Source organism: Syngnathus typhle, linkage group LG4 (genome assembly GCF_033458585.1).
Source record: "Syngnathus typhle isolate RoL2023-S1 ecotype Sweden linkage group LG4, RoL_Styp_1.0, whole genome shotgun sequence".
NCBI classification, from domain to species: domain Eukaryota; kingdom Metazoa; phylum Chordata; class Actinopteri; order Syngnathiformes; family Syngnathidae; genus Syngnathus; species Syngnathus typhle.
In genome coordinates, this window is record NC_083741.1 from 23,631,062 (window position 1) to 23,646,058 (window position 14,997).

The following is a 14,997-nucleotide window of genomic DNA, read 5'->3' on the forward strand; positions in this document are numbered from 1 at the left end:
TTTTTTAGCGTGACACCAGGAGCAATTTTCTGTTCTTGTCATTTCGACTTCACGATCACCAGAAATATCGTCCATCGTTACCAATACCTGGTACCGGTACTTTGCAGATACCTGAACACGAGTCAAGTGTTGCAAGTGGGCGGAGTCAACGAGGATATTCCCTACATTTACCCTCAGCTTCAACACAAGCACTTCACGGGATGTCTACGCAACCTCGTCGTGGATAGCAAGGTAAAACAACACACGGTGAAATAGCAAAAACAGTTCACTTACTTTTGACTTTCTTTTATTACAAATTATGATGAAAAACACAACTTTGTCCTATCTTTTTTTCCCCCTCCAATAAGTTCTTCTCAGGAACAAAATTCTCTGGTTGTTGGACCTTTATAACATCTAGAAAACTTTTTTATTGAGAAGTCATATTGAGAATGAAAACAGTCAAAAGTAGGGTGAACGTTGTCTAAATTGTCCCCCTAAAGCACTAGCTGAATAATAATCATAATAATTCATTAAATTTGTATAACGCTTTCCAAAAACCCAAAGACGCTTACGTAATGAACGACACTCAAACGACATGACAGGCATTTAAAGCCAATGACAATTGCCCGCCCCCGACGGAAAAAGAAGAAAAAACGGTCAGCTCCTGCCCGGAGGGAAGACAGAGTTCCTATTTTGTATGGTCCTCCATGTCCCCGCCGAGTGCACTGGCAAGGTGAAGTGGATTTTGCAGTCAGACTGCAAAGAGCGCCCGCCCGCCTTCCAAGCCACTGTCAAGGGTTTCTTTTACCTTTGGCTGCTCCAGCAGAACAATTCAAGCTTGACTAAAGTGAACACGGCGCCCTTTGTGAGCCTCCAGAGCCTGAAATGTGAACCCCAGATCCTGTTTTCTGCTTAGCCTAGCATGGCGCTAACTTGTGACTGGCATGCTTTTACCTCACTGGCCTTTGAAAGCTGCCCTGCTTTTTCAACTCAAAAAGTACTCCCAAGACTTTTTCAGGTTTACATCTGCAGGGTCCCATTCATTCCCATCGGACCCAATAGGACACTTTCTGCTCACCTCTTTTGGGAGTCAAAAGAGGTGAGCAGAAAGTGCCAGACATTCTTGGAAAGTTATTCAGTAATGACGCACACAAAAAGTTGGATTGGACTTTTGAATTCAGGTAATAAACTGACATTTATCAATTTGGATACAGGCTCTGTTGAAAAATATACGCAAGCCATGATGAAGTCCCCCAAGACTTCATTTACAACAAAGTGAGAATGACTTGTGGGAGTCGTTTGAATCGCACTCTGACACAAGAAGGCAGAAAATATGAAAAATAGAAAGCATGTACACTTTTATCTGTAAGCATACAATAGACCTCCTCATGAACCCGAATGGAGCCGTGCAATTCAATCCAAAAAGTCAAGACGATTTATTCTGATATGACTTCAAGGAACAAAAAACTTCTGGAGTTCATCGCTTCGACACTTTTGACGGATGGCAAATTTCCTCGACTTTGTGTATAGCTGGCTAGCTAACTTGGTGCTTGAAGGTACAGCAAGCAAACTACGGCACCGAGCCAGATTAAAGAACTTGAGGAGTTGGGACTGTCAAGAAAAAGACCAACACTGAGGCAAGTACAGGACGTTGGAAGGGCCAAGACAAAAACCCTTGAGACATCAAGACCAAGCCTGAGTCAAGAGAGCTTAATGAGTTGTCACAGCCAAGCACTTGACATTCTAAGACAAGATCAAGACTTTGAGCTGTCCAGTATTGGTCGTTTGAGTCCTTCCTATGACTTTGAGAGTCAAACTTGAGTCAGACAAAGACTGAGCGTCAAGACCAGGTTGGGATCAAATCGGCTTGAGTCAAGATTAACCAAGGTTGAGTCTGACCAAACCTTTGAGAGTTTGAGGCCTGAGACAAGACCCAGACTTTCCCAAGTTGAAACAAGACTTTGAAGTGTCTCTGTTGAGTCTTAAACAGAAATGAATACCCAGCCTGAGCCAAGATGGTGTTTTGAACAAGTCTTGGTCTTGAAGAAGAGTCAAGATGAAGCTCAAGCATTCTAAATGTGGATATCGTGGAGCCCACCTCTTTTAACTCCTCTTTCTTGCTTTTGTATGAACTCTGCTGTGTTGTCTGGGAGTTGAAACCATTTTATGTTTTTTATCCATTCAGTTGCCTGCCTTACTGTGGACTTCTTAGCCATTGATCTGTGAAGCTTAGCAGCAGCCAGAAAAGTAAATGTTGAGTCATAATGGTGTAAACAAGATCAATGCGTCAGACGTCGGTGTTTTAATAAGCTCTGTCTGCTTTCTTGATGGCGCACACAATTTTATCTATTTATTTATTTTTAAATACAAGTCATGACATCTGATATTCATGGCGGCTTGATAAAGCTGCAGCCTTGCTATGACTCAACGGATGCGGTTTATAGCCACTCAAAACCAAGACTCAGAACTTTAAGAGCTTGGGACCCCATGGTCAAAGCCATCCCAAGCAAGCCTTTGCCCTTTAGACCAAAGAACAAGACTTCCTCGGAGTTGAGAGCGAGTCACGACCATAATTAGAAAGGGTTGAGAATCCTCTGTTATGGCTAAAACAGAAAGAAGCTTGTCTTAGAGACCAAAGTGGTTCAAGTGAATCATGAGCTCTCTCTTCACAGCTTGAATCAGTGGAGAGGTTTGGAAGTGATCGACATGGTCTTGGCTTGAATTGTTGAATGTGGGGGTTCTTCAAGAAGTTGCGCTTTAAGGACTCCCCTCATGATTCTCTCTGGGTTTGCAGCAGCTTCTTCAATCGAGATGAGAGCTGCGCTACTTCCGCTGCGTTGCTTTTCATGGGCCGCTCTCTTTCTTGTCTTTGTGCCCGTGGTTCGTGTCCCTGCAGCTGTACGATCTGAGCTCCCCGGCCGACTCGCAGTCCAGCTCGCCGGGCTGCCAGGCCACCGACGGCAGCTGTGTCAACATGGGCTACCCGTCGTGCGGACGCCGCGGACACTGCCATGGAGAGTGGGGCTCCTTCAGCTGCCAGTGTGTGCCCGGATACAGCGGGCAGCAGTGTGAAGAGGGTAACCCCCCCCCCCAAAAAAAAATGACGCTCCTTCGTTTGTTTGTTTGTTCGGTTGCTCGTTCGTTCAGTTGTTCGTTCACTCGCTCATCTTGCGAGCCGCTCGTAGAGGTCAAATGACCAAGTTACCTTGTTCTTTTCAACGTTTGAAGGATTTATATGTGATGTTAACACAAGAACAGAATTGATTGAGCGCTAATCAATGAGCAATGACAGGGCCCTTGAAGGTTCTGGATGTAATACATCACGCCGAAGGAAACAAAGCCTGGCAGGGAAGCTGACAACAACTGGCAGCCAGACAAGCGCCGGCTAAATCACACAGGCGAGGCGTCACTTCCAAAACAAATGAAACAACAGCGTGACAGGCAACTCCAAAGGAAGGAAACAAAAAGTGCGAAAATCAAACGCAGTGACAAAGAAACAAGACTTCAAAAAAAAAAAAGATCCTACACCAGCGCAGCTACGGCACTAGCGATCAAACGGCGTCGAGCTTTCTGGCATCCGTTCAATAGTTCACTTGAGATTTGGACGCTCGCTTAAGCACAAAGCTCTGTAAAAGCCAAACACCCACATCTTTAGAAAAAAGACTCATTCCAGGAAGCGGCCGAGCAAGCTACTTAAAACAATGACTTTAGCTAGCTTAGCTTCTTGCTAGCGTAACCTTTTTGGGTCATGGGCTAACAGTAGCGTAGCATAGTTATCCTGAGCGACTAAGGCGGGAGCAGAAATCGCAGAAGTTTGATAACGTTTTTTTTTTTTTTTTGGAGTCGCTTACAAAAGCAGCAAACATTCAGGCAAATATAAAAAAAAAACAAAAAAACGTGACCTCCTTCCTCACACTTTTGCCCCTGGCGGTGGTTAAAAAAGCCAAGAGTCATTTTGAGATGAAGCGAGGGCAGACAAAAACAAAGCAGCAAGTGCGCCATTTTGCCTCCCAGCACGACACTCTTAAGCTTGCCGGAATGAAAGAAGAAGTGGAAGTTGCACGCACTTTGGAGATGAGAGACGGATGGACGACTGTTGTGTGAACTCACCCCGGGGGAACAACAACAACATCATCAGCAACATCTACACTTTTTCCTTCTGACACGCTGTTTGTTGTGCAGAGGTTCCCGAGTACTCCTTCGACGGCCACAGCCACGTGCGCTACCAGCTGGCCTCGCCCTTGCCGGCCCGCAGGACGGCGGTGCAGATCCTGCTTCGAACCCGCAAGCACAGCAGCACCCTGCTCAGTCTGAGCTCCAGAGAGCAGAGCGAGTACCTGAGACTGGAGGTAGGACTTGTGTTGTCTTCAAAGTCCATTTCAAACTTTCATCCAGCCTCCAAGCCTTCATTTGAGTTTTGAGAGCGACCGTAAATTGCCATTGTAACTTTGGCTTGAAGCCCAAATTGGAAACCCTGACCGTGGCTTGACGCCATGTTATTAAAACTTCAGATTGAGGTTGACACGGCGGCCCCGCAGCGGGGACTGTTTACTGCAATAAGCCACGCCTCCTTTCCCGCCTCCTCCAAGATGAGAAGCAAACACGAGCACTCGCCACGGGAGGATCCTGGCGGGACTCCAACTTGCTCACTTTTAATTGGGGATAAAATCAGGTGGTTAAAAGCAGAAGCCCAGCGGATTGTAAATAGAATTAATTAGTTCACGGCTCAGCCTGGAAACGAGCCGCCGCCGCCGCCGCCGCCGCCGCCAGACTTTTGGGGCCGAATAACCAAGACCGCTAACGGGAAGGGAGACAGACGGAAGGACGTGCAGTAAGGCGTGAGGGACGGAGAGAGAGAGAGAGAGAGAGAGACTATGAATATGAGGAAGCTCTCAACGGATGGAGGAGCACAAGTGACAAGACAACTTTTGGAAATGAGATGAGGCGAGGCGAGGCGTAGTTCAGCACTTCTTTGAAAGCCAACCGCTTTCTTGAAACTTCAGCTCTGACTTCAAATCCAAATTTCTAAGCCCCGGTCGTCTGGAAAGTGTTTGCTTGACGCAGCATCAGGAGCGACTGCGGTTTCAACATTTCGCTCAAGGCTATTTTGAAACGGCTCCGCATGTTTTTTTTACATTATTTTTACAATTTATTGATTTAAAATGTATTTCTTTATAAATTTGTTGGGACATTTGAGTCGGGAGATGACTGCTCTACCACGGAGCCCCACCGCCCCCATTTTTAATGATCTGTGTCAAAAGAGTTGAGTGGCTTTGGCCACATCCTGCCAAGGTCCAGTTTTAATGGTATCCATGACGACCAGTTCACCCTGGTCCTGCCTTGCTCTGAATATAGAGCCAAAGCGGCGTGGTGTGTTTCTTGTGTGCATGGAGCGCCCACGCCTCTTTAGTGTCTCCCGCTGTCATCTGGCTTCATGTTTGCGGGCGGATGAGGAGACCAAGAGAAGGAAATGATGCACAATGGGACACTTGGAGGAAGGGAAGGCCTTTGAAATGAGCACAAGCGTCCTCCTCCAAAAGCCTTTTTTCAACATGAAAGCTGACAGCACTTTCTACAGAATTCAGCGGAGGAACAAATGTTTGTGTCCATTCCGCATCTCAAAGTGTCTGAAGTAGTGGTCGTCGAAATAATTATAAAAATAATATGGGCGGGTTCAAATCTGGGTTGCAGTTAGGTTGTCAAACCTCGGTTAGGCTTCTAAACAAGGATTGTGCTTTCTCCTGGTTGCCCAATCAGATTGATCAGGGCCTGCTGGGTGTCTTCTACAACTTGGGCGACGGCGACCACAACCTGAGCGTTCCCACGTACCGGCTGGACAACGGGGAATGGCACCAGGTGGCGCTGGAACGCCACGACAACGAGATGACGCTGCGGCTGGACGCCGGCGGCGGCCGACGGGAGGTGACGGGGGCGCCGGGACGCAGCCGGGAGATCGTCATCGACCCCACGTTGGTGGTGCTGGGCAACGCTTTCCCCTCCGCCCTCAATAAGAGCTTCCAGGGTGAGTCCACGACAAATGGCCTTGGCACTTTTCGTTCGTTGATTGGCAAATGTTTCCCCAATTCAATTGTATTACCGTTTTTTTCCGTGTATAGTGCGCCCCCATGTATAATACGCACCCTAAAAATGGCATGCTGATGCTGGAAAAAAGCCTGGACCCATGTATAATACGCACCCAATTTTTATGAATTTTTTTTTATGACATTTTTATTTTTTTTATTTTTTATTTTTTAAGTCCCAATGATCGTCACACACTCAGGGAGGCAATGGGTCCCATTTTTATAGTCTTTGGTATGGTCTTAACTAGGCTGGATGTAATTTTTTTTTGTTGGCGTTGATTTCTCCGACTGCCCATAAACGCACCGCCGCGCTGATGTCATGATGTCTGTTTGCTTTCTGTACCTGTCTTTTTGTTCCACGACTTTGTCGGTCAGTCCTGTTGTTGGTTTTGTTTTCTAAAAAAAAAAATTAAAAAAAAAAAAAAAATTGTACCCATGTATAATGCGCACCCCAGATTTTAGGACAATAAATTCATTAAATTTTACGCACTATACACGGAAAAAACGGTATTAATTCTATGGAAGGCGATTTCACGGGACTAAGAAAATAAGTGGAGCGCAACTCCCATTTTTTTTCCTGGCAGCATTTATGCGGCTAAAAGCGCGCGTGCAGATAAGAGAGCGTTTTGCGCTCGGCATTCATTTACATGTCGGAGAAAATGACAAAAATGCAAACAAAGTCGTCACAGCACAATGCTCAAAGCTGCAGAGGAAAGTTGCGTGTGAAATTCATCGGCTGCCACAAGACAGCCTCGCACACATTCCGCCGGAGTCAAAAGAAAGAAAGAAAGAAAGAAAGAAGACAGCGCGTGAGCGAGCGCCTTTTCTTCCGCATGCATCCTCCAATGCAGCACTTCCAAAGTCTCCCAGTAGTTCCTGTCTCCGGTGCAACAAATGAGACAAGAGCACGCCTGCCTTTTTTTGCAAATATGACGTCTCAAGTTAGCATTTAGCTTTTCAGCGATGAAACGTTGCCACAGAGCTTTTTTTTTTCCCCTTGCAACAACTCTGAGCCGGTTTGTTAGCGGGAAAAACGTGAGGCCAATGAAGACCTTCTACACTGCCATCATCCAGTCTGTCCTCTGCACCTCCATCACTGTCTGGTTTGGATCGGCCTCCAAACAAGACAAGCACAGACTACAACGGACAATCAGAACTGCAGAAAAGATCATTGGAATCAACCTCCCATCTATCCAAGACTTGTACCTGTCCAGGACCAGGAATCGGGCAAGGAACATCTCTACAGACCCTTCTCACCCGGGTTGCAGTCTGTTTGAACTACTCCCCTCCGGACGGCGTTATAGAGCTCGGTACGCCAAAACCAGCAGACACAGAGACAGCTTCTTCCCCCAGGCTGTTGCTCTGATGAACTCACACCACTCATAGAGTCTCAGAGACATTACTGTGCAATAACATCCTGCTCCTCACACCTTCTTGAATTTGTCTACACTGTTTTTGCATTATTCACATGTCCTGAATGTTGTTAGTCACCTAAATGTTGAACAGAGGGTGTGTTTCTACCGAAGTCAAATTCCTTGTTTGGCACGCTCAAACATGGCGAATAAAAAACTCTTGAATCTTGAACTCTTGAATCTTGAATTGCCTCTCGTCTTTTCGGGTTTTTATTTCCATATTTCCTCTACCCACACCGAAGACGCACACCGCAAGTTGTCTTCAAAGTATTTAGTGCAAAACTATCTTTGTCAACATTTGCAGGCTGCATGAGGGATCTGCGGCTGAACGGTCGCCACCTGCCGATGGACGGCCAGAGCTGGCGGGAAGGCGTTTCGCAGATCAGCGCGCAAGGCCTCTCCTTGGGGTGCCCCTCTGACTCGTGCAGAAGGAACCAGTGCAGCCCGCCCTTCACCTGCGTGGACCTGTGGCGAGTCCACGAATGCAGGTGGGCTAAATGCGGCTGCGTGGCAAATCAGTGGGAATGATGCTAACAGCGGAGGGAAGCGGAAAGTTGTTAGTGTGCCGAGTGATTCTCTTTGATGAGGTGGGAGCCAAAAGAGCTTCTTGGCGCCACTGAGAAATGGAGCGCAACCAACTCGTGCTCCGGTGGACTCATTCAAAGTTCATGCGGATGTTTTCATTTGCTTTCCTTTTGGTCAGATGAGGTCCCAGGCTTCTTTTTTTGTTCTCCTCGCCCACCCCACCCCACCTCACCTGGTGCCTCTCACCCTCTCCGGTTCTCTTCTGCTCTTCCTCCCCATCCTCTTTCAGCTTGTGCTTTTCTTTTCTCCTCCCCTTCTGCCTCTTCCTCCTTGTCGTTCCCTTTCTGCCTGTCTCCTTGCCCCCTGATCTCCTGGTCCAGCTCATTGTCTCGCTCCTCCCTCCCTTTCTTTCTCATCTTCCTGTTCCTCCCGCTCCTCCTCGTCTTCCTTGGCCTCCGCATCCTCCCCCGTCTGTCCGCCCGCCCACTCGGAGCTAATTAGCAAGATTTCCGCCTCCTCACGTTTAATGTGTCGGCGGCGGGATCCGGTCCCGTGAGTCTTTTCTTCGTTGTGCCTTTTCATCCGACTCCTCCGCGTCCCTTCTCGGTCTTGACCCGCGCTGGGCGAAATGAAGCGGCGCCGCTAAGTGCTCTCTCTCTTTGCATCGCTGTGTAGCAGGCGTGGGCCAAACCTGCTGACTATTTGCATTACCAAGAGTCATGTCATCCCCTATTGTTTTATTCTTCAGTGCTCCAGCCGTTTGATTGTTTATTTTTTCATGTCATGACCTATTATGTTCATTGATTAATTGTACTTCACATCGAAAAATCATTGTTGTTTGATTATTATGATTGTTCTTTCTTTCTTTCTTTCTTTCTTTCTTTCTTTCTTTCTTTCTTTCTTTCTTTCTTTCTGTCTTTCTTTCTTTCTTTCTTTCTTTCTTTCTTTCTTTCTTTCTTTCTTTCTTTCTTTCTTTCTTTCTTTCTTTCTTTCTTTCTTTCTTTCTTTCAGTTATTTATTTCATAAGACGATGGTGCTTACTATCTGTTGTTGCTTTTTCCTTTCCTGGGCTGGTTGCAAGTCATCTCAGCTTTTGTACGGATACCAAGAGAGATTATTTTTTCATGCAAACTGGAAAAAAAATGCACACGAGGATCAGATTCTCACTGTTTACTCTCAAAATAAACACCTAACGCCGGGTTTGTTTTGGGGGGGGGGGGGGGGGGGTTCTTTCGCAACACGGCAACAACCCGCTAGCTGATGAAAATGAAAAAAAAAGTCTTCAAGCGCATCGTCTGCTTTTTCTCACCAAGTGAGGCGACGCGCTAACAATGCCGTAAAGCGTCAAGTGTCAGTGATAAAGTCTACTAATGACGCCGGCAGCTGCAGACTACATTTAAATCAGACGTTTTCATTTTTATTTCTCTTTCCTTTTTTTTTCCGTTTAAAGGGGGGGAAACATTTCTGGGCAGAGAATTTGCATGCATAAAACATGTTGGTGCGTTCCCACTCCCGAAAGCAGAATTTTTACACTCAGATCTCATTAACGACGACTCCTTGCTAACATCAACACGCCGAATGATTGACACATGTTGCTATCTTTTTGGTTTTCTGTCAAGGTTTGTCTCTACTCGCCAGCAATCGCCCTTTGGTCGTTTTCCTTCACATTTTTGGGGGTTCTCTTTGGCTATTTATGTCTATTTGGAGAATCTCAGCTACATTTGACATTCATTTAGATGGGTAAATGATTCTCTTTTTTATTATTTATTGATTTTCCATTTCCAATTTGGCGGACCAGCCACCTGCAATACCGCCATGGACCACTAGAGAACCACTGTTTGACAATCTCCTCCTGCTCTATCAGAGTGGATTGCGGACGGCCGCCATCTTTTCCTATCCTATTGTGTCAGCATGTCAATTAGCCAGCGATCACTGTCGATATCAATGACTTTGCTCGTCTTTGAGAAGTCGTCTTTTCTTTATATTGGAGCTAGCGGCGTGGATAAAACCCAATTAGGCTTTCCAGAGTAGCGGAGGCTATCCGCAGGCCGGATTGAGTGTCCGGTGGGAGCGGACGCCGGCAGGTGTTAATGTTGCCGTAAAACGTCCCGTAAAAAAACACACATGCCTGTAAAAAGGTCAAGCAAGAGCGTCTACTTGACATTCATACGACTTTAAAGCTAATCACAATATCTGACTTTGTAGTTATTGGGGCCAATTGGCCATTCCATTCCTGTGAAAGTTATTCTGGTTCAGAGAGTTTTGCAGAAGATTCTTGCTCGCTGTTGACGGCTTTCTTTCTTATTTCATTTCTCGGTACGCTGCGATTTTTTTCTTTCCAGTAGATCGCTGTTTACTTTCACAGCTTGTTGTCGTCTTTCACAGTAGATTGTTGTGCTCTTTTCAATGCAAGCCTTTCTTGTCTTTGTCCCCCAGATGCCCTCCGGGCCACATGATCCGCGTGAACGGCAGCCGCAAATCCTGCGTGTACACGATGTGCGCCACGCGCCCGTGCCACCGCGGCACCTGCGTGGCGCAGTCGCCGACCAAGTTCACCTGCCATTGCCCCGACGGCCACCGGGGGCGCTTGTGCGAGACCGCGCTGGCCGTCTACAGCGACGACGTCGGCCTCAGCTTCGGCTCGCTCTTCGCCATCTGCATCTGCTTCATGGCCCTTCTCGGTAACGCCGGCCGTCTTGGGTGCAGCTATGTTTTTCTTGGTCTGTCTGTCTGTCTGGCAACTAATGTCCATTCTTCTCAAAGCAGAGGTCCCTTATTGTTTTTGACAACTTTAGGTTGGTTGCACAAATGTCAAAACAAAACCAGTGGCTATACATTTGTTTTTGTAATACCGAACTATAAAAAACAAAAACAAAGGCATGACTAGGTTTCAATTCCACAATTACTGAGGTGAAATATTTGATTGAGAATGTTGGGAATATGCGAGATTGGGAATATTCCGTGTGGCACATGCCGCTCATTTGCATAATGTGGCGTCATTTCAAAGATGCGCGGGGTTGGATCCCTCGTCAGCGCTCGTGATGCCAGGGAGCGTCTGTAAATGACTTCCAATATGCCCAACTTCATGATTCGTTGTTTTATTGGATTCCTCCCCCTCACAGCTCATAACCTTATTAAGCTCTTCTTTTTTATTTGATTTTCTTCTCATTCCATTTTTCATTTGTTTCTCATTTCCAATCTGACCTTTGTTCCCCTGTTTGCTTCATTTGACTCTGCTCGTTGGAAAGCGTCCTTGAGAGCTCTGCGGTGGAATGTTGCCAATGAGACCTGTACCTGTGGATAACTCCCCTTTCGATGATCAAAAAACAAAATCCATATAAATCCTCACCTTCTCGCAATTTCGGCCAAACGTTCAACCCGGTCCCGTTCCACCTCCCCTCCCCTCCCGGACTTAACATCTGCTTTGACATCTGATCATCGCACAAGGATTCATCGTTGCATGTTGTTCTTGCCGTCGTCGGGCCAAAGCCAAAAGCATCGCAACCCAGTCGTCGTCGTGCCGGTGTTAAACGCGAGCGTGGCGAACCGCGGCCTCCTCCTCTCTGCTGTTTCCGAGGTGACAAGGAGGTGCCGCGGGGTACGGGCTGTTGTCAGCGCCGCCGCCGCCGCAATGTTCGTCTTATTGAATTGAGGGCCATGGCGCGCACGCACACACAAGCGCACGGCAGGCGGCCGGCGCAGATCACGCAGCGACGTCACCAGACACGACGTGCAAAAAGAAGAAGGGAAGATGAGAAACGGCGCTTCTCGCCCGCAAACACTGAAGAATGGCGCTTCTCGCCTGCTTCTCTCCAAAAGTGGTTTTGGACGGGTAAAAGAAACCGTTTTTTCCTAAAATCTCAAGACAAAGCAGATTGGATGACATTTCCTAACCCTTGCCGATCCCTTTGTCATGGTGCCATCTTGTCACCTCGGCAGGGTGTCGATGGCGCCGTGATTGACAGGCGTTGTCTAGGCGCCAGTGTCATCGGTGATCAGTCAGCGGGGAGCGATCTCGCCGCTCGTTCAGCTCAATTCAGCTCGCCCGGTGTCGTCCGCGAGCGCCGCTGTCGCCAAAATCCCAGTGGGGTGTTTGTCTTTGCCTCATCAAGAAAAGTTTGGGCGTGCAAGATGAATGATTCATCTGATTGCAGTTGATCATGTGGACAGAATGTGGAATGAGCTGAAGACATGAAAGATGCTTGCTGCTGCTCAAGCCATCCATCCATTTGGAGCCATTGGTTCTCAAGAACTACTGGAACGGTAGCGACATCTTACGTTGAGCCAACGATCGAAAAGTACAACTATCATTTGCCATTTCAATTAAAAGCCAATTAAAATGAGCTAATTCATTAGAATTGACTCAAAATACAAACAATCAAACTCATTTAAAAGAAAAAAAAAACTTGATTTCATTTTGCTCATCAATTTTGAAGACCCACTTCCCGTTTGTTTCTTTAAAATAATGCCACATTATGCAATTGAATTCCCGCCGCCGTTGTTGGCAACTTTCAGTCATTTGTTAACTGTTCTTTTCCTTTTTTGTTATCTCTCATATCTATTTTGGGGAATACGACGATAAAAACATCTTGCTGACACATATTTTCGACCATTTCTCATTGTTCTTCCTCCGCCGTAGGCTCATGGCCAAATTCGCTTTCATCCCACCCGAGAGACTCCCGTTCCCAATTATGTGAATATTTCCTCTCAGAGAAAGTGAGAGACATCCATTTGGACCATTGTTTTAAATCTTCTTCAAGTCCACATTGACTTGAGAGTGAAGAAGAGTTAAGGAGTCGGAAAGTCCAACCGAGGAGAAAAAAAAAAAAAAAATCCAGGAGGAAGCTTTGGGACTTTGGAGGCTGCGAAAACAAATAAACACATAATGTTTCACTCTCTTGCACGCACACGCACACACACACGCACACACACGCACGCACACACACACACACACACTGTCAGAAGCACTGATCAGCTCTTCCATATCTCTGTTTGCCCTCCAGAGAGGCCTTTTGAGCCCACAATATCCATCTTGTTCTTGGCCCTGACCTCTGCCTGCTTACACACTCACACACACACACGGACGCACACAAGCACGCAGCACTTGGCCTGTAGGGTGTGTTGTTCCCCCCCCCCCCCCCCCCCTCTCTCTCCTGGCGGTCGGAAATCGATGCTAGCGAAGCGCGTGTCTTGACAGCAGCTCACCTCAGATCTGTGTGTGCTGGTGTTGCTTTCACATTCCCACTATTTTTTTTATTTTATTTTTCTGTTTGATCTGCCAGCTTGGCCAAACAAGAACCAATCAGTTACTGAAACTGATCTCAGACTCCTTTTATTTGCTTTTATTTTGCTTTTTTTTTTTTACTCATTTTTACAATTTTATCTTTTTATTCGTTTTTTTTTTTTTTTTTTTTTTTTTTTTTTTTATATCTAGCCGCTTTCACTTTTTGATTGTTTCTCTATATTTTTCCCGGCCACTTTTCTTTTGCTTTTTTTGGGAACCAAATGTCTCCGTGTTTTTCTTTTGGTTTTTTTTGCTCCTCCTGCTCTTCCTCAACTTGTCCTCCTTCTCCTTGGTCTTCATCTTCTACTTCTTCTCGCTCGAGCGTTGCTTTGTTTGATGGAGCAAATGTGGCAGAATGGAGTTACGCCGCAGCCGCAAATGACTATCGATCGGCCCTTACCTGCTTCTCCTTCACTCTTCCGTCTTTTTCCAGCCGAATGAGCGTGAGGCGTACTTGACGGTCAGCTGACGACGAGCGGCGCTCGTCGTCAGCTGGTGACACGTGGCCGTCGTCTTCTTATGATGTGTGGACGAAGTGTCCCACATTGACGGGAATCAAACGAGCCGGCGTTTTGTCGCCGTGACGGACGACACAATAAAAGAATGGCAAACACCTAATTGAGATCGATGCCTGGCTTTAAGGATCCGAGTACGAGCCTCCCAAAATAGTGAGAATGAAATCAATCTGGGAATAAAAAAAAAATCACCGAAATTCTTGTGATCAATGAAGTTCTTGCTGAACATTGTAAACAAAAATATGGGTAGAAATGGATGAGATAATGAAAATCAAAAAAATCAAAATCAAAAAAGAACTGCCATCTGTCGTGTACATCTAACCTCAGTGCTAAAATGCTAACTGCCTTAGCATAGTCGGAAGCTAATTTCCTTCCTAGCGCTATCTTAGGCCAAAATGCAGATGATGCTGATGCTGATGCTGCTGATGATGCTGATGCTGATGCTGATGATGCTGATGATGCTGCTGCTGCTGCTGCTGCTGCTGATGATGATGATGATGATGATGATGATGATGCTGATGATGATGATGATGCTGATGATGCTGATGATGCTGATGATGCTGATGATGCTGATGCTGATGCTGATGCTGATGCTGATGCTGATGATGCTGATGCTGATGCTGATGCTGATGATGCTGATGCTGATGATGCTGATGCTGATGCTGCTGATGGTGCATTTCAGTGCTGCTGCTGGGCATTTTCCTGTACACACGCTGGAGGAGCTACAAGGGCCTGAAAGAGGGCGTGTACCACGTGTCGGCGCACCACGACGGCTGGGAGGACGTGCGAGAGAACGTCCTCAATTACGACGAGGAGGGCGGCGGCGAGGAGGACCAGGTACCCCACAAAATACACACATGCAGTATGTTCACTTGTTGTTAGCTTGCTTCAGTCGGGCCGTGTACGCAATGTGTCATTAGCGCACTTGGCGCACACACATCAGATGCTGACGCTGTAACCGTGGCAACAGCAAAGCTCAACCACGTCAGATTGTTGGTGAAAGCACAGGCTTGTCTGTGCAAGAGACAAATTGAACGCAATTAACACAATCAGTGTGTGTGTGTGGAGAAAAATTCAGCCCACAAGAACTTGACAGTACTTCAAAGAATGGCCTTTCCCCGCCTGCAATGTTGTTGTTGTTGTTATGTAGCAGTGGGGGCAGATTTTTCACCGTATTCGGTAGTACTGCAAGCCAGTTCTCC

General features: G+C 46.7%; 1 protein-coding gene across 1 annotated transcript in view; it reads left to right on the forward strand.

Annotated features, from left to right (window-relative positions):
* The window catches only part of si:ch211-186j3.6 (neural-cadherin), a 109,212-nt gene that overhangs the window by 90,833 nt on the left and 3,382 nt on the right, over positions 1–14,997 (forward strand). Inside the window, exons 32-38 of the mRNA XM_061276706.1 lie at positions 108–231; positions 2,876–3,056; positions 4,162–4,328; positions 5,737–6,001; positions 7,776–7,959; positions 10,433–10,677; positions 14,478–14,632. Of these exons, the coding sequence (XP_061132690.1) occupies positions 108–231; positions 2,876–3,056; positions 4,162–4,328; positions 5,737–6,001; positions 7,776–7,959; positions 10,433–10,677; positions 14,478–14,632 (1,321 nt within the window). The remainder of the gene's footprint in view (positions 1–107; positions 232–2,875; positions 3,057–4,161; positions 4,329–5,736; positions 6,002–7,775; positions 7,960–10,432; positions 10,678–14,477; positions 14,633–14,997) is intronic.